The sequence below is a fragment of the Diabrotica virgifera genome, chromosome 1, assembly GCF_917563875.1.
Source record: "Diabrotica virgifera virgifera chromosome 1, PGI_DIABVI_V3a".
In the NCBI taxonomy this organism is placed as follows: Eukaryota; Metazoa; Arthropoda; class Insecta; order Coleoptera; family Chrysomelidae; genus Diabrotica; species Diabrotica virgifera.
In genome coordinates this window covers 170,115,406-170,141,026 of record NC_065443.1, presented here as the reverse complement: position 1 = coordinate 170,141,026, position 25,621 = coordinate 170,115,406, and the positions used below count along the sequence as shown (strand labels likewise).

Sequence of the window (25,621 nt, the reverse complement as noted above, 5' to 3'; positions counted from 1 at the left end):
TCGAAAAATACGTGCCAAGAGTAACTCAGTGCCTGAGATGTTTAAGATTTGGCCACGTCAGTCTGCAATGTAGATCAAAAGAACGTAAAAACTGTGGAGAAGATCATAAGGCAGAAAGCTGCCAAAAAAATGAACCAATGTGTATTTATTGTAAAGAAAAGCATTGCGCTACTGATAAAAAAATTGTTCAGAATTTATTAGACAGAAGAATCTAAAAAGAACTGTGGTATATGAAAACCTATCATACGCTGAGGCGTCTTCTAAGCATGAAACAAGTTTTTCAAGTGTAGCAAAAAATAACACAAATTCTAATCGTTATACTTTAAAAAGAAGGAGGTTAGCTATGTCCCCAGAGATCGATGAAACATTCGAAAAACGTAAAGAAATAATTTCAAATCCAAAAACTTTAACAGTAACAGTAACTCAATAAATTTAAAAATATACCAAATTATAATAATAGTTGTGGTGATAGTAACACTGTAAATAAACATAAAAACTTGCGAATCATTATTAAACCTTATCAAAGATATTTTAACTTTTTCAAATGTAGAAATTAAAAATGGTACACTTATTGAAAACATAAAAGACAGTATAACGCAAATTCTATCTGACTATGAGTAACTTAAATATACTGCAATGGAATGCTAGATCAATTTTGTGTAATAAGGGTCACTTTGAAAAATACATTTTCGACAATAAAATTAATGTAGTTTTGCTTTCGGAAACTTGGTTAAAGAAATCTTCACATTTTTTTATTAATAATTTTAATATATTTAGACAGGACCGTAATGACAATTTTGGAGGAGTTGCAATCTTATTAAGAAAATACTTTACCTTTTTTCCTAAGCCAAAATTTACTCCGATAAAGGATGTGGAATATGTGTCGGTATCAGTGTCAATAAATAAAAATATAAAAATCCATCTATACTCTATATATGCCAAACCAAAACTAAACATTAGAGAAACAGATTGGGTTACCTTTTTTGATAGCTTAGAAAAGCCATTTTTGGTAGGAGGAGATTTCAATTGTCATCATACTGCATGGGGAAATAGTTATTCAGACATAGCGGGTTCAAGTCTTCTCGGTGCTATAGAGGAGTGTAACTTAAATTATTTAAATACAGGAAGCGAAACATTAATACCTAGATTTGGAAGTAATAACAAATCTGCTATAGATATAACAATATGCTCTAGAGATATAACTTTAAATTGTGATTGGAAAACTGATATTACACCATTAGGTACTTCCAATCATTTTCCTGTTCTAATTGAAACACATTTTAATACTACTAAATTATCCTTTAAGTATAAAAACCAAGTTAATTTAAATAAAGCTGACTGGTCTTTTTTCTCTCAGATAGTAGATGACTAATTAGATGGAAGTAATAACGAAAGGGCATATAAAAGTTTTATAGAGTCACTAAATCATGCCACAAAACTAGCAATCCCACAGAAGAGAACAGAGATCAAATCAGAATTTAGCAAAGTTTGGTGGAATCAGAGATGTGCAAATGCTATTAAATGTCATCAAGAAGCTTTTCTGCTTTATAAAAGGCAGTCAAATTTAACTAACTATTTAAAATATAAAAATTCAGTAGCAGTCGCCAAAAAAATAATATTACAAAAAGATTCTTGGCAAGATTTTTGCAAACAACTTAACAGAAACACACCAATAAAAGATACATGGAAGTATATAAAGAAAATAAAAAATACATTTAATCCTCAAAGAAATAGGATCCAAATAGGTGAATGGGTAGAAACATTCTTTAATAAAATTGCTCCAAGTTGGGTGGAAACAAATATTCGGCCAATTATTTCACTGAGCACGGATGATATAGATAGTGAATTTTCAAGTATGGAAATAAAACAAAGCCTCAAAACAAACAATAACACAGCACCTGGAGTTGATAACATTTATTATAAAATGCTCGCTAGTTTGTCATAATCAAGTATCGAAATTTTTCGCATCATAATTAACTCAACATGGAATCGGGCAGAATTTCCAACAAGCTGGAAGGAATATTCAGCAATCCCAATTCTGAAGCCAAATCGAGATGCGGAAGATCCAGAGTCATATAGAGCAATTTCTCTAGCTTCTTGTGTATTAAAAACTTTAGAAAGAATGATCAAAGTCAGACTAGTTCATTGGCTCGAAAACAATAAAAAAATTACCTAAGTTTGGCTTCAGAAGAGGATGTTCAACTATTGAAAATATCGGCAACCTAGTAAGTGATATAAATATTGGTTTTACTAATAACAAATCCGTTCCAGCAATTTTCGTAGACATAGAATCAGCATATGATAATGTCATATTAGACATTCTCTATGAAAAAATGGGAATCTCCCAAGCGTTGACCTCACGTATAAGATTACTATATTCCGATAGGTCAGTGTCAATAAATATAAATGATGAAACATTGGGACCTAAAACGACCAATATTGGGTTACCACAAGGAAGTATACTAAGCCCTGTACTATACTTAATATATACAGCAGATCTGGAAAGTAAAATTAAATGTAGTGAGACCGTTTCTATACTACAATTTGCCGATGACATTTGTATATATTCCCCATGTCAGTATATTAAGGAAGGGTGCAAAAAATTAAATATAGCCTATAAGAACCTTAATAAATGGTGCAATGAAAATGGCCTAAAAATTTCCAGGAAAAAAACAGAAGTCTGCATTTTTACGAGGAAACGAAAACACATTCCAACAGAAATAACATTAGATACAACAAAATATAGTGTACGGACATCTGTAAAATACCTAGGAATGTATCTGGATAAAAAAATGACATGGAAAAACCACATAGATTATTTAATCAAGAAAACTGAAAAAGGAATTAACATCTTAAGGTAAGTGTGTGGAACAAAATGGGGATCAGATCCAAACGTAGCAATCCTTTTGTACAAATTCTACATTAGGTCAATACTGGATTATGGTTGTTTCTTCTATGACCAAGCTTCCAAAAGTCAACTAGAAAAAATAGATCACGTAGTAAATAAATGTCTAAGGCTATGCCTAGGGGCTTTAAAAAGTACACCAATTGATTGTTTATTTGCCGAAGTAGAACTCCACTAAGTAGTATTTGCCGAACTCCACTAAAATATCGCCGAAAGATTTTAGCTTCCAATTTTATAGCTAAATTAAGTTCTAAAAATAGCAACTTAGTCCAAAAAATCAATATACTGTTTACATCGGATCTTACCCATAGTTATTGGAAGTCGAAAAAAAGTTTAACTATTACTGAGTCATATTATGTAATAAATACCGTAATAAAAGAAATATACTCTTCAGATGTAGATCCATTATATAGCATAAATATTTATAACATCCATCCAATTAACTGTGTATTTCTCCAAGACTATTCAAAATTTCACCCAAGGATTAGACAATACATATTTGAGGAGGATTTAGAAAAGTATCTTCCCAGATGTCAACATATATTCACGGATGCATCAAAGAACAACAAGAAAGTAGGTTGCGCTATATTTGATCCACATAATAATCATAAAAGATCTTTTAAATTAAATGAAAAGCTTACAATATATACTGCAGAATTAATCGCCATATTAGAAGCTCTCCTGTATATAAGTAATATGAAAATTATGAAAATAAAAAATATCCACCAAGTCAGTAGTAATTATATTTTGACCAATATAATTATAAAAATTCATGATTTACAAACAAAAAAAATCAATGTATCATTAGTTTGGATTAAAGGACATTGTGGAATAAAAGAGAATGAAGAAGTGGACGAAGATGCCAAGAAAGGAAGTAGAACAGAAGAGCTTTTAAGTTATAAATGTCCCCACAGTGAAATTGCCTGCCACGTAAAACCCATAATACTAGCAGAATGGAGAGAAACGTATAGTAACAGTCCAAAAGGAAAATTTTATAAAAACATAGTTACCAAGCCTCCTGGCCAGTCTTGGTTCTCAAGACTGTCGGGAAGCAAGCGGTTTTTCTCTTGTTTTGTGCAGGTTAAGGTTCAGCCATGTTTTAACTCCCCAGTACAAATATAAAATAAAATTGAGTGATTCTCCTAATTGTTCATGTGGAGAAGAAGGTACAGCGGAGCACATGATCCTAGGCTGTTCTAGAATAATAAACGAGGTTAAATTATTAAATGAAGAAATGGTCAAAATACCTAAAATCACCAGACCGTATAACCTAACTCAACTATTAAGAGCAGAAGATTACAATGTTTATCAAATTTTGTACAAACATATTTTATGTATTAGATTAAGTTTATAACCTATGTTTTTCCCCTTCGTGTTAAGCCCTATGTCTATCCGAGGTCCACCTGTCTCGTCTAAATGCTCTGATCGACCCCTGAGCGTCAAATTGTGTCCTAGTCTAATATCCCAATTTATATTAAAAAAAAAGACAATGAAAAATAAAAAAAAATAAAATCAAAAAAATAAAAAAAAATAATAAGTAAATAAATAAAAAAAATACATAAAAAAATGATTAAAAAAATCACAACGAAAGGAAATGATTCCAAATAAAAACAAAAATCGTTGACAATTAGATATAGGTATGTAAAATAGTTCTTTGTAAAATTGGAGCAGGATTGTGATTGGATACCTACCTAAACAAATCAGTAGAAAGCAGGAAGCACTCCTTTAGAGCTTCCGCATAAATAATACAAATAATTCCAAAAAGGTAAGATGGCGAATGGACATTGATTCCGAAGCCAATAATGCTCAAACACACATGAAAAGGAATATAAAAGAGTGCAGTGTGTCGAGTTCTATGTATTGTGTTTAAGTACACATTATCCAATAACGAGGGACAATTAAGAGGAAACAGTAGCGATCAACAAGTAGCAAAAACGCGTTCCAAGATTGCAGCTGTAATTTTGAATATTTTTTCGAAATATTTGGCACACGTATTCGTAGTATAATAAAGAATGGCGGTACAGAGCCCAATTTGAAAAATATATTAATATGCTGAAATTAATCTGTAATTAAATACAATGTTAAAAAAACGAGCCTGTACCGCCATTAAGAAGAACAAAAAAATACACTTTCTTCAAATAAACCTTTTTATCCGATGCCTAGATTTTGTGTCATTTTGGAACTACTAAAATTTTTTATTTCATTAGTAGTTCCAAAATGACACAAAATCTAGGCATCGGATAAAAAAGTTTATTTGAAGAAAGTGTATTTTTTTTGTTCTTCTTAATGGCGGTACCGGCTCGTTTTTTTAATATTGTATTTAATTACAGAGTAATTTTCACATATTATTATATTTTTTAAATTGGGCTCTGTACCGCCATTCTTTATTATATTACGAATACGTGTGCCAAATATCTCGAAAAAATATTCAAAATTACAGCCGCAATCTTGGAACGCGTTTTCGTTACCTGTTTATCGCTACTGTTTCACCTTAATAGCATTGTTTAGAATTTTAAATAGAAACAACATATCCGCTCTCAGCCTGCGGTTCTTCAGTGTAGCAATGTTAAATTGAGACATTATTCCAGAATAATCTATGACGAAATTTTCAGTATTTCTTACATTAGTATGTGCTTTATAAGCTAAAGATCTTAGAAACTTCCGCTGAATGCTCTCCAATCCATCAATGTAGACTTGATGAAATGGAGACCAAACAACAGAGCAGTATTCAAGTCCTGAGCGCACTAGAGAGCAGTACAGTAATTTGAATATAGTAGGTAAGAGATCATGACTGTTGCGATAAATAAAACCAAGATTGCGAAATCCTGTTTCCTTAATTTTAAGATAGTGGTTTCTAAATGTCAATGCACAATCCAATAATACACCCAAATCTCAGTAACTGAATCCAAGAGTGCATCATTGAGAACATATCTATTAGCTGTTAGATTATTTATACGACCCAGAGGCTGCTTTACCTATTGTGCAGGGTGTGCGGTGCACACGGGCGCCGGGATGTTAGGGGCGCCGAGCACCAAAGAGCGGGTCCATTACTTTGTTTTAACATAAAATATGAATTTTTTTTAAATAGGAGGCGGAAGATGAATCAGTAACTGACGCGAAAATACATTTTAAAGTAAACTTTTACTATTACCTATTAGATACCGCAACTACTAAATTTGACGAACGCTTCGAACTTTTAAAGTAAAATAATGACACTTTTTCGTTCCTTCGAAAATTAAAACACTGGAAGGATAAAACACTGCAGTAAGTAAGCGGAGCCCCGCATACTGCAGACTTTTTATCGGCCGATAGTTTAGTCGGGATGGGCTGTTAGTGCGCATACCGAGCCAACTAAACAGTCAGGTTGGTGAAGAGGGCGCACGCTATCAACAGCCGACCGACTATTCTCGAACGATTTAGTACTAAAGTTCTTATTTGACTGTTGAAGTTAGTAGTCGCACAATGAAAAAATTATCCAGAAATGTTTTTATCGCTCTCATATAATGGAGGAGAAAATCCAAGAAGAGATTCCGAGAGTATTGAGTGCATCCAATGTACAGTGAAAGAAATAACGACGACGCGACGGTTAAAAGTAACAGACGTGATCCAGAAGATTGTAATGTTAAAATGGAACTGGCAGGACACATATGAAGAATGGAAAACAACCGTTGGACGAAGCAAATTCTTAAATGGCGACCAACGACTAGCAAAATAAGTAGAGGCAGACCTCAAACAAGATGGACTGATGACATCAAGTGAATGGCTGGTCACGAATGGATGCAAAAAACAACAAACTAAAATGAATGGATACACCTAAGGAAGGCTTTCTTCTGGCGATGAATGGAATAGCTGTTGATGATGCTGATGATGAATTTTCAGTGACATATTATTAAGTGGAAACTTCTACACAATGAATAATTGATGGATTCGACCGTTACTTGATGGAAGTTCATTTTATCTAACAATAGGCAAACCATTGTAAACTAAATCACTTGAGAAAGGCACTCTGCCGAAACAGCTGTAGTCACTTAGTTGTAATAAATTTTGTGGAAGTATAGAAAACAAACGTTTTCAGTGTTTTATTGTTAGATTCTACACAATGTATTCTAAATTGCTTGATTACCCAAAAAAGTTTTTCGCCTTTTATCGGATGATCTTAGTCACCTTCAGTGAACTAGTCATGCTAATTTTCTCGCAAAATGTGAAAAAAATATTCGCACGGCACAAGTATTGGATACCAAAACTAGGAGAGAATTGAACTATCGACCGATAAACAATCGTCGTGTGTGCGCAAGTCCTAGTTAGCTCACACTGATTAAACTGTCGGCCGATATTTGGCCGAAAAATTAGTTTGAAGGCAAACTATCTGTCGATAAAAAGTCTGCAGTCTGCGGGGGCTTTTTGGGTAGGTTGTTCTGACGCCGTGAATAGCTATCGGCTCCCGACATCATTTAATATTGGACTATTTACATCTGGATTTTACAATATAAGTGTACCTAATACCCTATGTACTAGTATGGGCCATTCCACGAACATACGCCTGTTTTGGATTACTTCGACAACGAATATTTTACTGTGCAACATAAGAAGTACGAAAGTAAATGGCGCTAATAATTATTCCAATAAACAACAGTTTAATTTACAATTTACTTTCGTTCTTCTTATTTTGTACAGTAAAATATTCGTTGTCGAAGTAATCCAAAACAGGCGTATGTTCGTGGAATAGGGTATACTAGGAATAGGTAGGTACCTATTCGACTATTCCATTTTGATTGCGCGTCTACCAAAGGGCGCCAGAGCATCGACTGCACACGGGCGCTACATGGGCTAGAGCCGCCTCTGTAACGACCAAATGAAATACAAGAACATTTAATCGGATTTAGGCTTAAACTATTTTGTTTCGACCATATACATATATTATTAACATCATCTTGCAGGAGATCTCTATCTGATATATCATGTATGTAACGAAATAACTTAAGAGCATCAGCAAATAGTAGAAAGTATGAGTTTTTGATAGCCTTACCAATATCGTTAATGAACAAGTTAAAGAGCAAGGGACCACAATGTGGGACACCAGTAGTGGTGTCCCTTGTGGGACACCAGAACAACAATGGAATTCTTTAGAAACATAATTGTTGATACAAACTTGTGTACGTCCCATCAAAAAGCTTTTAATCCAATTAACAATGGGTTCACCAAAGCCAGATGCATGAAGTTTATGAACCAACAAGTTATGAATCTTATCATCATGAGATCTTATTATCGCAAAGCACTTACGGTCATCAGCGAAAAGGAGAGCTTTTGTATGGAAAAAACAAGTGGTAATATCATTAATGAATAGATAGCGGTCCCAGATGTGAACCTTGGGGAACACGTGAAGTTACAGGAAAAATGTTGGAATAACAGTGATTTACTCTTACCATTTGAGTTCTGTTTTCTAAATAACTACATAACCACCTAAATACCAGACCATCATCAGTGATGCGTTTACTCAACACATAAATTTGAAATTGATTAGAAAAAAAGTTCCTTCTTGTATATACTTATTTATATGAAACAATTCACCTTAAACATCTTGTGGAGTAAATAAAAGCAAAAAAACTACTTATATATTTTACAGAATAAATTACGCTTATTCGAATTTCACATGTTGAAAAGTTCAAGTTATTCCCATTTTTATGACAATGTATTCTATACAAATTTTTAAAAAATTATTTTGATTCGTTTTTTAGTAAATAGTAAACATTAATTTTGTGAAAACCACTTACATTATCCTCGTGAGTGGGTTATGCCAAGTAAAAAAATATTATTTAAGGTGTTAATGCGTAAACGCATCACCTGCACAAAATGGGTTAAAGTCATCTGTTTTTAAAATTTAAAATCTGGGTTAAAGTCATCTGTTTTTAAAAGCCATCATGTATAGGTTAGTTACAAAAGGTTATCAATCTCTTGTCCAACAAATTTACAGCGTCATTTCTTTAGTCTGACAATGTAAATATGTTAATTGTGACAGGTTATGTTTTGCGATTACAAAATTATTAATCAAGATTAAGATTTAAGCATCTGCTTGTGGCTATTTGTCAAAAAAGTTGGCGTTTTTTAATTCTCTAGTTGTTTTTACGTTGACTTTTTTGACAAATAAACATAGGCGGACGTTTGAATCATTATTACTTTAATGCCAAACTACAATTATATATTTATTTAATTTGTAAATCAAAATTAACTTAACCCAAACAAATTAGTATTACTTGAATAGGTATTTTTAATATCTTTCAAACGAGATATCATTTGCCATAAGGTCCCATTTAAAATTATCAGTCAAAGTGGCTCTATAATCTGTGACTGGTATGACTATTTGGTGCGTCACATGGTATAACTATTTGAGAAGCATACGTCCGTTTATTCCCTTCCTCCAAATTTCACTATTATAAGTAGATATAACCATTCAAAAGATATGTGCAATATTAAATAATTACTAATAGAAGTAATTGGACTTCGTAAGTCCTAGGTTTTCACCCAAAGTGATCGAAAGTTTAACTAGAAGTCGATATTTGAACTCGTCGCGTAACTGCGTCAATTGATATACCATTTCACTAATTTTGAGTCATTTTTACTTGTCATTAAGTTATGACAACTTTCGGTAATAATTGTTTAAACGAAAATGACTTCAAAACCGGAAATAAAGATGCAAGCTCGACTTTTCAATACACTTTGATTGATATGTCACATGTACTATTTCTGCGAATATAATATGGCACTTCCGGTTAGAACTTTTAACCGGAAATTGTATAAAGACCAAAATTATACACTTCTTCTTATCTTGCTAAGGCACGTCGATTAATATATCACTTATACTATTTCGGTGACTTTAAAACGGTACTTCCAGTTTCAACTCTAAAACCGGAAATCCGAGGTCAAATTTCTCATCTTTAATACCATCCTTGGATTATAGGCTTTCATTCGACTCCTCATTTGTCATTATATCCCTATTAATATAGTGGACTATCTATAAGGAATACGGATATTACGAGGTTTCGCTTATAACGAGGTACATTAGGTGTTCCATGAAATTCCTATTGAACTATAACACCTCTATATAACGAATTATATTTGGTTATAACGAGGAAAAATGAAATCGAGAAATATGTTTCTTTACCTGTTTTTAGCGCAGTAATGGCTATAAATAACTACCCCAACTGCCTGTATATAGAAACACCCAACATATGTGTTATTATCGAGGCCAGTGCTGTAATTAACTTCACCGCCTGTAATAAACTTCTTCCTTTATATTGACCGATATTGAATATTGTAGGAAATTTACGATTTACGTCTCATTGTTCAGGTCAACCATGGATACCTAATAAACTATGTAAAATGCATCAAAACATTTCAATACAGTACACTCTCTGTATGACGAACACGGGTATTACAAGGTTTCTCTTATAACGAGGTACATTAGTTATCCCATCAAAATCCTATTGAACTGTTGTCCCATCATAATCCTATTGAACTATAACACCTCTATAATGAGGCATATTTGGTTATAACGAGGGAAAATGAGATCAAAGAACATGTTTCTTTACCTGTATTGGCGCGGTGATGGCTATAAATAAACATCCCAGCTGCCTGTATACAAAAAAGACTAAAATATGTGTGCTTATCGAGACCAGTGATGTAATAAACTCAACCGCCTGTCAACTCTTCCTGTTTATCCACTGACTCTTTTCGAAAGTGCCATTCAAACAATATTTAGCATCATACATTGCTCGGAATGGCTTTACTATAATAAGAAGTTAATGTTTTAAAAAACTACATATTCATATGTATGCACAATATTATTGTTGTCTGATATAACGAGATCGGCTTATAACAACGTAATTAGTGTGCCATTTCAGTTCTTGTTATAGAGGGAGTGTACTGTACTTACTTAATCAGTAGACCCATTGATACCTTTCTGTGTTAGACCATTCAATCTAGGTATCTTAAAAAGGTGTTGGGAGTTGCGTCTAGCTCTTACTAAACTTTTTCCATTCTTTCCTATTGGTTGCTATTTGTGTTGCTTCTTGCCAAGTTTTCCCCTTACTTTGTAGTATCTGGGAGATGTCTCTATTCCATTCTTTAATGGGTCGTCCTCTTCTGTTCTAATATGAAGTTCTAATCTTCTCTTCTAATGTTCTAATATTTTGTATTAATAACGGAGGAGTTATATTCGCGGACAGACGGACAGACAGTCATGAAACCCGAAGTGTATATTTGTCCTAGGCTTGCTAAGGCGCGTCGAATAATATAGCGCTTGTACTATTCCGGTACAACAGGAACAACGGTTTAAAACAGTACTTCCGGTTGTATTTCCGAAACCGGAAGTCCTATGTCAAATTTCTCACTTTTAGTACCATCCTTGGATTATAAGCTTTCATTCGACACCTCATTTGTCATTCTGCCTAGTATAATGACGGAGGAGTTGTGTTTACGGACAGACAGACGGACGTGGATAATTCAAAGTTTTCACATTTTTTCAAAATTGGGTGAAACCAAAATTGAGTAATTTAATTAAAAATAAGTCACTTTGCGAAAGTGTATTAATGGGAGTTATCTATCCTCTTTCTTTCCTTGTCTAAGCACTTCTTCGGCTCGTTTTGTTGCGCGCGCTATGGTACCAAAAATAGAAAAACTAAAATATTCCGTTTTTCATAAATTTGCGTCATTTTTTTTTGTCGGACACTTACCTTTTTAATTAACATGTTTTATTTGAAAGTTAATAAAATTAAAATGATGACTTGTAATCGCTAAACATAACCTGCCATAATTAACATATTTACGTTCTCGGACTAAAGAAACCAGGCTGCAAATTTGTCGGACAAGAGATTGACAATCTTTTGTAATTAATTATAAGTATTTTCAATTGAAAATTAAGAGTTTTGTAGTAACAAAACTTTACCGCGCTAGAGGGACATCTTGCGGGTGTCGGACTCGACATCGCTCCCTCTTTTTTGTCCGACAAAAATAATTTAACTTATTTTAACGTATGTTTTGATTAAAAGTAAAGATTATAGTTTTAGACGAAGCCTTATGTATTGGGATACACTGCATCTCAGTAATCATCTTATTAAGACAAATTCTTTTAATAATTAAATGTCTTTGGTAAAACAAATACGTTTGTTTATAATAAATACGATTGACCTATATTACCACATCAATGTGTCGATTTTCGATACAAGGTCAGTTTGAAATAACAATTAGTATTCGTTATTTATAATCTAGTCGATTCAGCACTTTTACTAAACACTCTCACTTTTATTTATACCAAATAGTAAACAGGGGAATCCACTTTGACTTCTACTTTCATGGCGAAAAGATTAGTCATTGGTATTTGAGATCCCAACGAGTAAACATCACAGTTACTAAATAATATACCACCAGCTCTTTACCGTAGTTACTTCAACGTACCAATAAATGAATCTATAGTGAGTATTGTTACTTCATCAACCCTTATGGTAGGGGGTAATCACCCCTCAATTATCTGAGATGGTTCAGATAAACAGGAACCATCATACTTACACTTAATTAGGAATTTTGTGCAGTAAGATGAATCGTCATGCAACGTTTTACATTCGATTCAGGAGAGTGTCAGGAAATTTTGTGAACTAAATTGATTTCCGGGAGATGAAAATTTCATAAGAAAAATGCATTAACAGTGCATCTCGAAGAGATGGAAAATGAAAAATTTAGAACTCGGGAAATACTGACGGAAATGAGTTCAATTTTTATACTCGGGGTTTTGGAGGTCGTTGAATACGAATTTCATCTAGACGATGGTCTCCAATGTACCTGGTGCATAGGGCGAAACTCGTCGCTTGAAGTATTATGTTATAATCATTCAAAATCAGTCGATAACCATTACTCGGGGGTTTTGCGGGTCGCTGAGCACGAATTTAATGACGACGGTGGTCTCCTAGGTAACTGGTACGGGATCATCCATAACCTACGTCGTAAAAATTCCGTCGTAAAGCGTCGTTTGCAGTTGACCCCTCTCTCATATCTACGTCGCAATTGCAACTCATGACCCCCCTTTTTAGTGATTTTTTTTTAATTCCATGTTATTCCTAGATTTTTAAAAGTTAGCTCTCAAAGTTTATTTACGAATGTATCCAAATCAGTATTACTATGTAGCTCATTAATATCCGCGTACTTTTTTCTCTCAATTCACTGTACAACTAATAATTAGCTTTATAGGGACAAAAGACAACACTTTTACCGGAGTTCCTATGCTTTATTAACTGCATCATATAAATCTTGATACTTATTTTGTTTTGATTTCAATGCCATTTCTTTTATTTAGTATAAATAGATACAATGTACTAACTAAATAGAACAGAATATTTTATTTCTATTCATTCTTTTAGAATTTTTTCACACAGAGTATAGGACAATGTTTTATTGTTTGTTATTCTGTATAAAACTGCTAGCAATATTATTAATGCTGTGAGTGACAAAAACGAAATGAAAAGTATGCGATAAAAGTAATATACAAATTCTTTTTTATTCTAAAATAGGGTATATTTTTTATATTCGTGAACATCAAACGACGTCGGATGTTCACTCATGTCCCCCTCCCCCTGTCGTATACCGTCGTAATAAGCAAAGTCCCCCTCCCCCTTTTCAACGACGTAGTTTATGGATGCTCCCTACCCAGGGTGGAACTCATCGCCTGGAGTTTTATATTATAATCAATTAAAACCAGTCAGTAACTATTACTCGCGGGTTTTGGGGGTCGCTGAGCACGAATTTCATGTCCGCGATGATCTCGGAGGTATCTGGTGCCTATGGAACTCGTCGCCTGGAGTTTTATGTTATAATCAAAATCAGTCAATAACCATTACTCGGGGGGTTCCGTTACTCGGGAGTCTTCTACTAATAGGTATATTTTGAATTTCTTCTCTTTTATTGAGCACACATTGACAGGTAATGCCGGAACCGTAGATTCGCCAGTATCTTCTAAGGTCGGTTTCTGTTAGGTCCATATAAAGGGGAATTCCATCCGAGCGATTACTAGTTTGTGATCTGTGCCGCATTCTGCGCCCTCGTTTTACATCCTTTATTTTTAATATTTCAATTTCCTCTTTCAATTTCTTGATATCAATCTATTGCTGATTCTAGTCATTGGAATGATTTTCTTTTAAAAAAATTATCTTTAAGTATCTGCTCTCAGGTGTATGTCCATGCACTCTCAGAAATTTTTGCTATCAGACAGCACTTGTGAGTATTGTACCCTCAGAGATTCGTGGAAAAAATTTACACCCAAAATAACAAAATTCAGTTTGGCAACACTGTGTGGATGTTGATAGTAGCATATCCTTTTTAAGATAAACACAACTGTAATTTAGTCCAAACAAATTAATATATTTTTTTTGCCAACAAAAATGAGATTTTTCAACCAAATAATTTTTCAAATATGATGTGCAAAATAATGTTTAATTGGATTCTGCTAATGGGCTTGATTTTTTTGTCATTAAAGTAAAAAAAAATAAATTTCACTCATTAAATAATTATTTTCCGGTTATCGTCTTAATTATTTTAACTGTACTAATATCCGTCGAGTAATTATGAATGATTAATAGGTTGTTAAAACATTTTATCTGTAGCGGCTTCTGGAATATCTTAAAAATATCGAATTTCATTGATAAAATGCACATATCCCACCGATCTTCGCTTCGACCATACCTATTGTCCACTTGATCAGTTTTCGCGAGTAGTCTCATGATGATCAATAATAAAATAAAAATATGCTACTATATAAATGCTACGTAATTGCTAGTTGCTATTATGCTCTTATTATTTATAAAAATAGAAAAGAAATGGTGAAAGGGGGAAAATTGCTGGGTTAAGCCCTGGATCCAACCTAAAGCAATATACGGTGCTTGTTCTACATTAACTCCCGAGCTTCATATTGAAGATGGTCAGCAATAATAACTATTGATGAATTACTGAAACCGAGTGTGCAACTCTTTAGGGTTTTACGGTGTCGAAGCGGAAGATGAAAATTAATATGATAAATTATGTGATAAAACATATATGTTTCAATTATTTGTAAATGTAAAATGACCTCTAAAATGTTCAAATTCTTGATTGTAAAAAAATAGAGAGCTGGTTTTAAGAACAAACGATATTAATTATTATATTCTTTTTTATTTGTATCCGCCCTAAACACCAGATACCTACTCCAGAGGCCTTCAACTACGTCTAATCGTACACAGCAACCTCGAAAATCCCCGGGGACCTTGTTTGCATCAATTTAGTATCGGAAGGCCTCGAAATTCCAGAGGATGGCGTGCATAGCAGTCAACATGGTATTTAGGTGCTCCGAGGGTCGGTTCTCATGCTATATTCATGTTCAGCAACCCCAACTCCACGTGAAAATCGAAAGGTGAAAAAAAACTTGTTATATTGTAAAATTGTGGCTTATTACCAATAAAAGTAGCAAATTATTTTATGGACTTAAATTACAATTAAACTTAAAAAAATTCACAAATAAAAATTATTTACTTTACGTGCATTAGGATTTAAAGAAAGTTTGTTGTAAAAAGCTTAGGAGGGAGACGTCTGACGCCTTTGATTAAAGGTTAGGTGGGTGCTTTTTTTAGAGTTTGGGTTGGCGCCTATATTAGAGAGTTATTGCCACCGGCAAATAAAGGATCCTTTATTACAGGATAGTTTAATAAAGGACAAATACAGGACGGGTCTAAAAGAGTGGTATTGCAAACGCAGTTAAGGAATCTTTTATTTTGACAAATAACATGAAATATTTTTGTAAATATAAAAATAGCCTATAAAAAAATTCCATTTGTTGATATAAATTAAAATAAGATAATTGAAGAGTAAAACGTTAAATTTAATTATTTTGTCATTTAAAGATGTTTAGAGAACAACATAATATATCCCATAATACTCATCATGCAATAATATGGCAGTGCAATAAATTGGAAATACTATTTTAGGAGTTTTTAAATACTCTTGCATTATGGGTATATATAATGGGGAATTTCTGGAGAATATATTATTAGGGAATAGTAGATATCCATTCCTCAACTACAACTACCGAATGACACCATTCCAGAATTTTTAGACAGAATTTGTGTTTTTATAATCCATCACAAATCCCTTCAAGAATTGTTATTGAAAGAACATTTGGTATTGTGAAGAGATTTCCCATTTTAACATATGTAGTGAGATGCAAGTTACCTTTTGTTCAAAGAATAATATCAGCTTGTTCAGTTTTACATATTGCAGTAGATAATAGAGAAAACGTTGAAATACTGGCATTAGAGTGTGCTGTTGATATTGATATAGAAGCTGTGGCAGTACATTTTCAACCAGGAGCTAATCTAATGCGACTAAATTGTGTGTGTGTGTGTGTGTGTGTGTGTGTGTGTGTGTGTGTGTGTGTGTGTGTGTGTGTGTGTGTGTTTGTTTAAATATATTGTTCGACATTTAAAGCTAGCTTAAACTAATTTTATTTTTATTGGACTGCAGTTTGTTAATAAATTTATAAATAAATATAAATATATTGGTGACTATGATCATTAGCAGGTTTTAAATAATACATTTATAAAAATATACATGCTATTGGTGTTTGATCTTTTATCCATTATGGCCCTCTCTTTTCACCTCTGGATAACTAGTTATCAGGAAGTTTATCTGACAGATTAGATACTAATATATATCTGACAGAGAAAAAGTTCCCGTTAACTAGTTATCCGGAGCTGAAAAGACAGATACTAAGGATACTGTTATATAAACTTCCCAATAATTAGTTATCTGAAAATGAAAAGACCTAATCCCTAATATGTCGGATAAACTTCCCGATAGTCAAAAAGATAATAGAAGAATTAAGCTTTATGCTGGTTTTTTACTAATTTTTTTGCAGTGTTTAAATAAACAAATACTGATGGCATGAAATGGATCACGAACAAGGAGGAATGAAGAAGGAATTGGAGATTGTGTTTACCATTAAACGCATAACACTGCATACAGTATCTGGGACACATATGAGAAATCAACACCGTTACTCCCTGCTGCAGTACATATTGCAAGGTAGAGTCAAAGGTAAGCGAACACCTGGTAGAGGGAGAATATCAATGGAACTGTTTCGAATCGCAGCTAGCAAGGTTATGATTGCTATATGATTTCCAACATTCGAAACGGATAGGAACCAAAAGAAGATGGCATGAAAATGAAAGTGTATTAATACTTTTGATTAAAAACTTTATAGATTCTAATCTATAAAAAATTAAATTTTCAAAAATAAATACTTGAACCTTTGTTTTATTTTATTAACCTGTTGTTATATATCTGTTGAATTGAACTCTATTTTGAATCTAGAATTTTAACAAATCGTAACCTTCATTAAAATTTATTGAAATTACCTCTATCTTCAATAAATATTTATTTCTATAGAAAAATGTAAAATATATTTAGTTTAATAAATGAGTTACTGATATTTTATGTCTGATCATTGTAATTAGTAACACTTTAAAATTATTTACATAATATTCCTTTTTACAACTTCTTGTAATAACTCAAGCTTCAATAAAATGTTCTTTTCTATATTCGTTTGGGTCAAAACATCAATATCTATATCTCAGAATATTACTTAGAGTTGTTTTTAATAAATAAAACCCAACATACAACTTTAATGATGAAAGTTTAATCAAATATCAATCCCACAATACATAAATTTATCAATCCAAAGAAGCGACATGATAAATTCAAAATACAAGTGAAGTTAGACCTTTCTTCACATTTTTGACACGTTATGTCAAAATAAAGGAACTTTTATTAAAAGGAAGGTGTCCTCTAATTTTCCTTAAATACAGGCGGCCTGTATTTTATTAAAGGACAAAAATAAAAGACGCAATACTGCGCATGCTTATATGTCAAAATAAAGGATCTTTTATTACAGGTCGACTTTAAAGACTTTGGCAATAACTCTCTATTATGAGCCAGTCCGATCTTGGACTCAAGGGATGAATTTATGAAGACTCATTTATGTTTGATTCAGTTTGATTTGGTATCAGTGTAGGAATTAAAAACTTCAAGGCATTACGTAAAGAAACTTCATTACGTAAAGAAAATTATTATGACATAATATAATTTTCACCGGTACCTGCGCTGCGCTACTTTTTTCTATTTAATTTTCTTTAACTCTTTGGATACCTCTATTAACAAATTCAGAAGTAAATTATATCAAACAGAGGAATTATTTGTAAATTTACTTGACTTCGTACATTGTGCAATTTTCTCTAAGTTTTTCCACACTACAACTAAATTGAACAGACAATTTTTTCAGAAGTGCCTGTTTCTTCTCTTGATTTTTGGAGCTTGTAGACCGAGTATTCCACAAAATTTGGTTTTCTTTGTAGCTCTGTATCTATTCACACTATTCATCTTTTCTCCAGTTTTTCGCCATGTTTTTCCTAAGAGCACTCTCAACTATACGAAATTGATTCGACTTCTGCAAATCCACTATCGAGAGGCGGTCGGTTCCGTGACCACGTGCTCTAGCTGTCGTTGTGAGTTACTGTCGGATAGTAACGTATTAACTCGCAGCAAGTAACTTTCAAATCTTTGTCTACGTGAGAGATATTACTCTCGAGAATTTTGCTCTCACATGGACACGTAGCATTAGATATAGAGTCAGATGTTTTAAGAGAAGCATGACCCTGTTTAACATTCTAAATGAGCCTAGAGAGTTGAGAAATTTTACTGAATCAAGAGAAACCCGGCAACCCGAGATGTTTTTTGTACTTTTCCACAACGTTGCTTTTGTGGACATGTCGGGTTTCTCAAACGACCGATTCAATTATATTTTTGAAAGAAGTGAAAGAAGTATATTTTTTTATATATATTTATATTATAATATATATTTTTTCTTACTAAATTTTATTACTCTTTGTTTTATCCTGTAGTTTATGCATACAAAAATTTTATAGCTTTTATTTTTATTTTAGGGTTTTCTCAGAATGGAATGGAAATCATGAAAAGTGAACTTGCATGCCCTACAGAACAACAAATAAGTGCAAATACTAAAGAAACAACATTAAAAAGTTCTATTTATCAATGTGAAATTTGTTGTAAGCAACTTAGCCATGCAGGTTCTTTGAAACGACATATGAAAACACACACTGGGGAAAAACCTTACAAGTGTGAAATTTGTTTTAAGCAGTTTACCCAAGCAGGCCATTTGAAAGTACATTTGAGAGTGCACGCTGCAGAAAAACCTTACAAGTGTGAAATTTGTTTTAAGCAATTTATTCAAGCAATTACGTTGAAAACACATTTGAAAGTGCACACTGGAGAAAAGCCTTACACTTGTGAAATTTGTTTGAAACAGTTTATCCAAGCAAGTTCTTTGAAAATACATTTGAGAGTGAAACACACTGGAGAAACTCCTTACAAGTGTGAAATTTGTTATAAGGACTTCACTTCAGCAAGTAATTTGAAAACACATTATTTGAGATTGCACACCGGGGAAACTCCGTACAAGTGTGAAATTTGTTTTAAACAGTTTGCTCGAAAATATTATTTAGCAGAGCATATGAGATCACATACTGAAGAAAAATATTACAAGTGTGAAATTTGTTTTAAGCAGTTTTCTCAAAAAGTTCATTTGGAAACGCATTTGAGATTGCACACTGGGGAAACGCCTTACAAGTGTGAAATTTGTTTAAAGCAGTTTTCTGTAACAAGTAATTTGAAAAAACATCTGAGAGTGCACACTGGAGAAAAACCGTACACGTGTGAAATTTGTTTTAAGCAGTTTTCCGATTCAAGTCAGTTAAAACGACATATGAGAATGCACAGTGGAGAAAAACCATACAAGTGTGAAATTTGTTTTAAGCAGTTTACTCGAAGATATGGCTTGAAAAGTCATTTAAAAATGCATACTGGAGAACAATCTTAAAAGTGTGAAATGTCATTTTCTCAACAAGTCTTTTCAAAAAGAGAATTATCAGTACTTATGTACTGGACAAAAACCGTGGTCGGAGGACAAAAAATCCATACCAATTATTCCTGGACAAAAAACCCCCTCAAAAAATTCCCGGACAAATAATCTCCGGCCAAAGAATCCCCACAAAAAATCCCGGACAAATAATCACCACAAAATTTTTTGGACAAAATAGCCTCACAAAAAAATTGCGGACAAAAATCCCCAAAAAATATTTGCTGCGAACAGTTCTCTAAAAGTTTTCCCGAGAATGCAAACGACTAAAATGTTTTTCAGCCTCAGTTCATGAGAGCTATAGCAATCGCCATGAAACCGCTTTTCGGCACGAAAATAATGATTAGCAATTAACATTAAGCATGAATTGTAATTTCGATTACCAAATTTCGCATTCCAATTCCATGCCGAAAACTTCAAATTTTACATGACAAAAGAGTGCGAGTTTTTCAAAAATCATGGAAAATATGGCAATATGTTAAAGCTGTGGGAATTATGTTGTAATTATTCGCTTAAATCTGTTGCTCACTCTGCTTTGAATAACTATGTTCAACACATTGCCTATTCGTGATGATAAACAAAAGACTTATTCACAAAATTCCTTTTCTCTCTCTAACTTATATAGGTCTTAACTTAAGTAACTTATGTATATCTCTCTCTAACTCCCTACACTATCATTTGATTTTAGATTTATTTATATCAATTTATTCCGTTATAAAAAATTCAGACTTGGCTCAATGATATGAAATGATATTAATTTAGAGAGGAATCTATTTATGTAAATTTTATTGCATTTCATTGACATTCTATTTTCCAAAAGATGTGTGCGGTGTCCTTTACAAAAAGAAGCAGGTTTTTTTGCATTACAATTAAGATTATCATTTTCAGGACCAGCAGTTAACATCACGAAGAGGCAATGTTTTGAACATAGTTATTTAAATCAGTCTGAGCAAAAGATTTGAGCGAATATTACATGATTCCCACAGCCTTAGCTCATTCCCCATATCTTCCACGACTTTTGAAAAAACTCACACTCTTTTGTCATGTAAATTTCGAAATGGAATTGGAGTTCAAAATTTGATAATCGAAATTACAATTTATGCTTATAGCCCAGTAAATGAACGGGCAATACGGCGATACCGTGTAATTTTCAGGGGCAACTCCGAATTGTTGAGTTTCAGGGGAAACTCCACTTTAAAGTTGAATTTGTGCCGTTGGTTGCTTTTACTTGGGGGGTGGTAGTGACCTCTTCTCGGGGGTAAAAAAACATTCGTTCAATATAAGCCCGGAAATGGATAAATTGACTGATTATAAGCTTTTGTTCTATTGAGTTTTTTATGTAAGTTAATACTTTTCGAGATATTTGCGATTGAAAATGTTTATTTTTCGACAAAAAACTATGTTTTTCAACGGTTTTCCACAAATAACTCAAAAAGTAAATAATTTATCGAAAAAATATTCTTAGCAAAAGTGTAGCTTATAAAAAAACTAAAAACATGGTGTATCAGTCTATATACCGAGTAAACGTAAAGTTGTAGCTCATGCAAAATACGTTGTTAGTCGTCTATGGTTTATTTTTTAACCAAGAGGAGTAAACTAAAAAGACATTCACACCCTAGAAAAGTCACCAAATACATCTTCTTTTTTGGTTGATCATGTCGGCTTTCAACGGTAATCCATAAATATTAAATAATAATATGTCGCTAAAGAGTAATAAAAACGACTGCTATTTATATAAAGCAATGTAAAAATCTAAAAATTAAAGGAATAACACAGAAAACACAAAAAAGTGCCGATATAACTTAATTAACCTATGAAATGCCAGTAATGTCAAGATTTGATAAATGTCATTAGTGTCAAATTTTTATAACAGTGCAGTAAACTTGTTTGCGGTTGGACCAATTACAAACAAGCATTACAGCGCGTTAAATTTGAATCACTCCTCTTGGTTTAAAAGCAAACTATAGTTCCAAATCGAATATTTCAACGTGAAATCATCGAAAAATTAAGCACTTTTCGGAAAAAATCCGTTTAAACTTTTTCAAAAAAGCTTCATTTTAATTGTTTATAAAAGTTTCTGGCGTTAAAATGAGCGAGTTACGCTCAAAATAAAGTTGGCCCCTTTTCTTGGTAAAAAAATAATGAAAATCTCCCCTTGTTTAGCTCCAAAATAAAATTAATCGTTACCGCTTTACAAATAATTTACTTTACTTTTCTATTATATGATCTGTCAGTTTCACTGGTTTAAAGTGCTTATTTTTGAAAGTGTTATACTTTAAAGGGCTTGAACGAGTCACACTCGTATACACGAGTGTACGCAAACTTTGAATAGCCTTATTCTAACCAATTTTTGTCTTACAGAAAAGCAAAATGAAACTCATATTTATAACAGCAAACCCTACATGTGTTTTCACCTTACTAAATGTTTTCGAAAAAAAGGAAATTTTGCCAAAATTTTTAGAAACTATCTTTTTACTATACAACCTAATTCTTTCCAAAATAAGCAGTTCAAACCGGTCAAACTTACAGATCATATAAAAAATATACATACATTTAAAGTAAATGGTAAAGCGGTAACGATTAATTTTATTTACGGTGCTAAATGAGGGAGATTTTCACGATTTTTTTACCAGAAAAGGGGCCAACTTTTTTTTTTCAGCGTAAGTCATTTGTATTTGATGCTAGAAACTTTTGTAAACATAAAAATAAAGCCATAAAGCCTTTTTAAACACTTTAAAAAATGTTAATCAGTTTTTCTAGAGAATTGCTTAATTGTTCGGCGAATTCATGTTGAAATATTCGATTTGGAATTAGACGAATAAGAACGTATTTTCCATGAGCTACAACTTTGCTTTTACTCGGTTTATAGACTTAACGGATACACCATTTTTTTAGTCTTTTTATAAGCTACACTTTTTCTAAGATTGTTTTTTTCGATAAAATATTTACTTTTTGAGTTATTTGCGGAAAACCGTCTGAAAATGTAGTTTTTTGTCGATAAATAAACATTTTTAATTGCAAGTATCTCGAAAAGTATTGACTTACGTAAAAAACTTCATAGAACGAACGTTGCTTATAATCAAGTCAATTTATCCATTTCCGGGCTTATCTTGAACGCATGTTTTTTCATCCCCGAGAAGGGGCGACTGTCACCCCCCAAGTAAAAGCAACCAACGGCACAAATTCAACTTAGAAGTGGAGGGTAAATAGAACCTAAATCCAAATGTTCATGCAATTCGGAGTTGCCCCTGAAAATTACACTCCAAAACGGTTATTTATTGGACTAAATATTAACTGCTAATCATTATTTTCGTGCAGTTTCATGGCGATTGCTATAACTCTGTAGCACTGATTCTGAAAAATATTTGAGTCGATTGCATTCACGGGAAAACTTTTAGAGAACTATTCGGCAGCAAGAAATATTTTCTTGGGGATTTTTTCTCCGGAATTTTTTGCGAGGATTTTTTGTCCTGGAATTTTTTGTCCAGGGATAATTTGTGTGGCTTTTTTGTCCGGGATTATTTGTCCTAGCTTCCAAAAACCTTAAGGTACAATTTAAATTTAAAACATTTAGTAATTGTAGATAATCATGTCTGTCCTGTATCTCTACTAATCTTATTTTGTATTGTTCTGAAGCTATTTTCTTGTTTCATCTTATCGAATTTAGATACTATTTTATGTAGGAATAAGCCACAATTTGAGTTTGAATCTAAAAATATCTCTAAAATATTTCAAACGTTTGGTGTTGATTTTGACAGTAAAGAGTAAACTAAAGACCAAGTGTTTACCACGTCGAGATAGCATCACGAGGTTTTTTCCTCGTTATTTACTATGGAATCACTAACAGGAGAATTTCACTGTAATCATTGCATGTGGTGTCTTTTTAAAGACAAATCACATGCTATAATTTTTCTTCGCTTTAAATTAAAGTTGATTTCATAATATAATCGAATAAATATTTCAATAAATTCATCCGCAGGAACATTGGTAATATAATTTTAAAGCCATCTTTAAAATGTAAAATATTTGTTTGAATTTTCAGTATGAATGATTCAGATAAAATTAAATTATTAGAAGAATTTTTTACCAAGCAACAAAAACAAAATTTGTTTAATATGGTAGGTAATATTATATTTGTGAATATATATGAATGTTGTTTATTTTGATAACGATTTCCATACTCCATTATTAACAAATAATCAACTCAGGCTCGCCAGAACCAACAAACATTTCGCAAACCCGTCCAAATACGTATTGCGGACCATCATAGGATTCGTTGAAAAACCGACAAAAGTTGATCGCGCACACAATTTAACAAACATGCTGCGCGCGAGTGGCGCACATATGTATACGTACCTTTAGTGTAAAAGGTGTTTCAAGGATCTAATTTAAAAAAATACACTATTAGTTATTAATTAAGGCCCGGTCTTTTCACCTCCGAACAAATAGTTATCGGGAAGTTTATCTGGCAGATTACATGTAAATATGTGAGATAAACTTCCCTAATAACACAAAACATTCCAGGAATGTTCCTGAAGGTACACACAGGACATTGAAAACATTCCTGGAATGTCCCCAAAAGCACACGAATGTCCCTGGAAAGTCCCAGGAAAGTTCTGTGTCAGCATTTTAAACATTCCTTGAATGTCTTGTTGGAACATTCCATGAATGTCTACGAATGTTCTTTGGACATTCACAGTATATTTTTTTAGACTGAATGTCTTGTTGGAACATTCCACGAATGTCTTCGTTTTTGCACAAGTTTCTGTTGTAAGTAATGTTATATCGTTACAAGTATTTATTTGGCAGCTTAAAATATAGGAACATTTGTAGTATGTTCACAGAATGTCTTATGGTAACATTCCAGGAATAATTTAATCAGATGTTCACCGAATGTTCCCTGAATGGCCAGGACATTCAAATATTGATAGAACTTTGGTAGTACATTCCTGGAATGTTTTGTGTTGTTAGGGTTCAGACCGGGTCTTAATAGATTAATACCTACTTTATTATACCAAATAGAAAATAACTTTTACACAAGCTCTGAAGCTTTTTTTAATTTTGAAAATCATGCTTAGACTCCCATGGAGTGTTAATGGGTGATGTCGTTTCTTAATATTTTATTGAAATTTTATAAAGAAATCTTTATAATAAAATTAAACAGTTTTTAAATTTTGTTGTAGTTTTTTTGTCTTCGTCATATCCTTTAAGCCAATCATCATGGCCAATTTTACTCTGTCTGCAGCGGTTCTGAAGCGTATTGCTAACTATTTAGAAGGGAAATAAGCCACAATTCAATTGAAAAAAATAATTTTATTAACGTTTCGACGCCCAAATCGGTTGTCGTTGTCAAAATACAAAATCTAATCTGAATTTTGTATTTTGACGACACCCGATTTGGGCGTCGAAACGTTAATAAAATTATTTTTTTCAATTTAATTGTGGCTTATTTCCCATCTAAATAGTTAATTATTATAAAAATGCCACAAGGAAATAGCTTCAGAACAACAGCTGTATTGCTGTTTTTCTACACCTCTTTTTTTAAATTTTCAACCAGGACGCGCATCATCTCACCGGTCCTCCTTTTCCTTCCACTTTCACAGGTACTAAATTCGTTTGTAGCTCATGCGTTGCGAAATATGCTCTCGCTCTGCCTCTGTGGTACATATCTTAAATGTATTCATTGATTATTATTTCTTCCTTGTTGAGCTTGC

General features: G+C 32.8%; 1 protein-coding gene across 1 annotated transcript in view; it reads left to right on the top strand.

The window, feature by feature from the left end:
- The window catches only part of LOC114346134 (zinc finger protein 93-like), a 30,387-nt gene extending 5,305 nt beyond the window's left edge, over nt 1-25,082 (top strand). Inside the window, exon 2 of the mRNA XM_028296919.2 lies at nt 18,916-25,082. Within this exon, the coding sequence (XP_028152720.1) occupies nt 18,916-19,868 (953 nt within the window). The 3' untranslated portion in view covers nt 19,869-25,082. The remainder of the gene's footprint in view (nt 1-18,915) is intronic.
- The last annotated feature ends 539 nt before the right edge of the window (nt 25,083-25,621 follow it).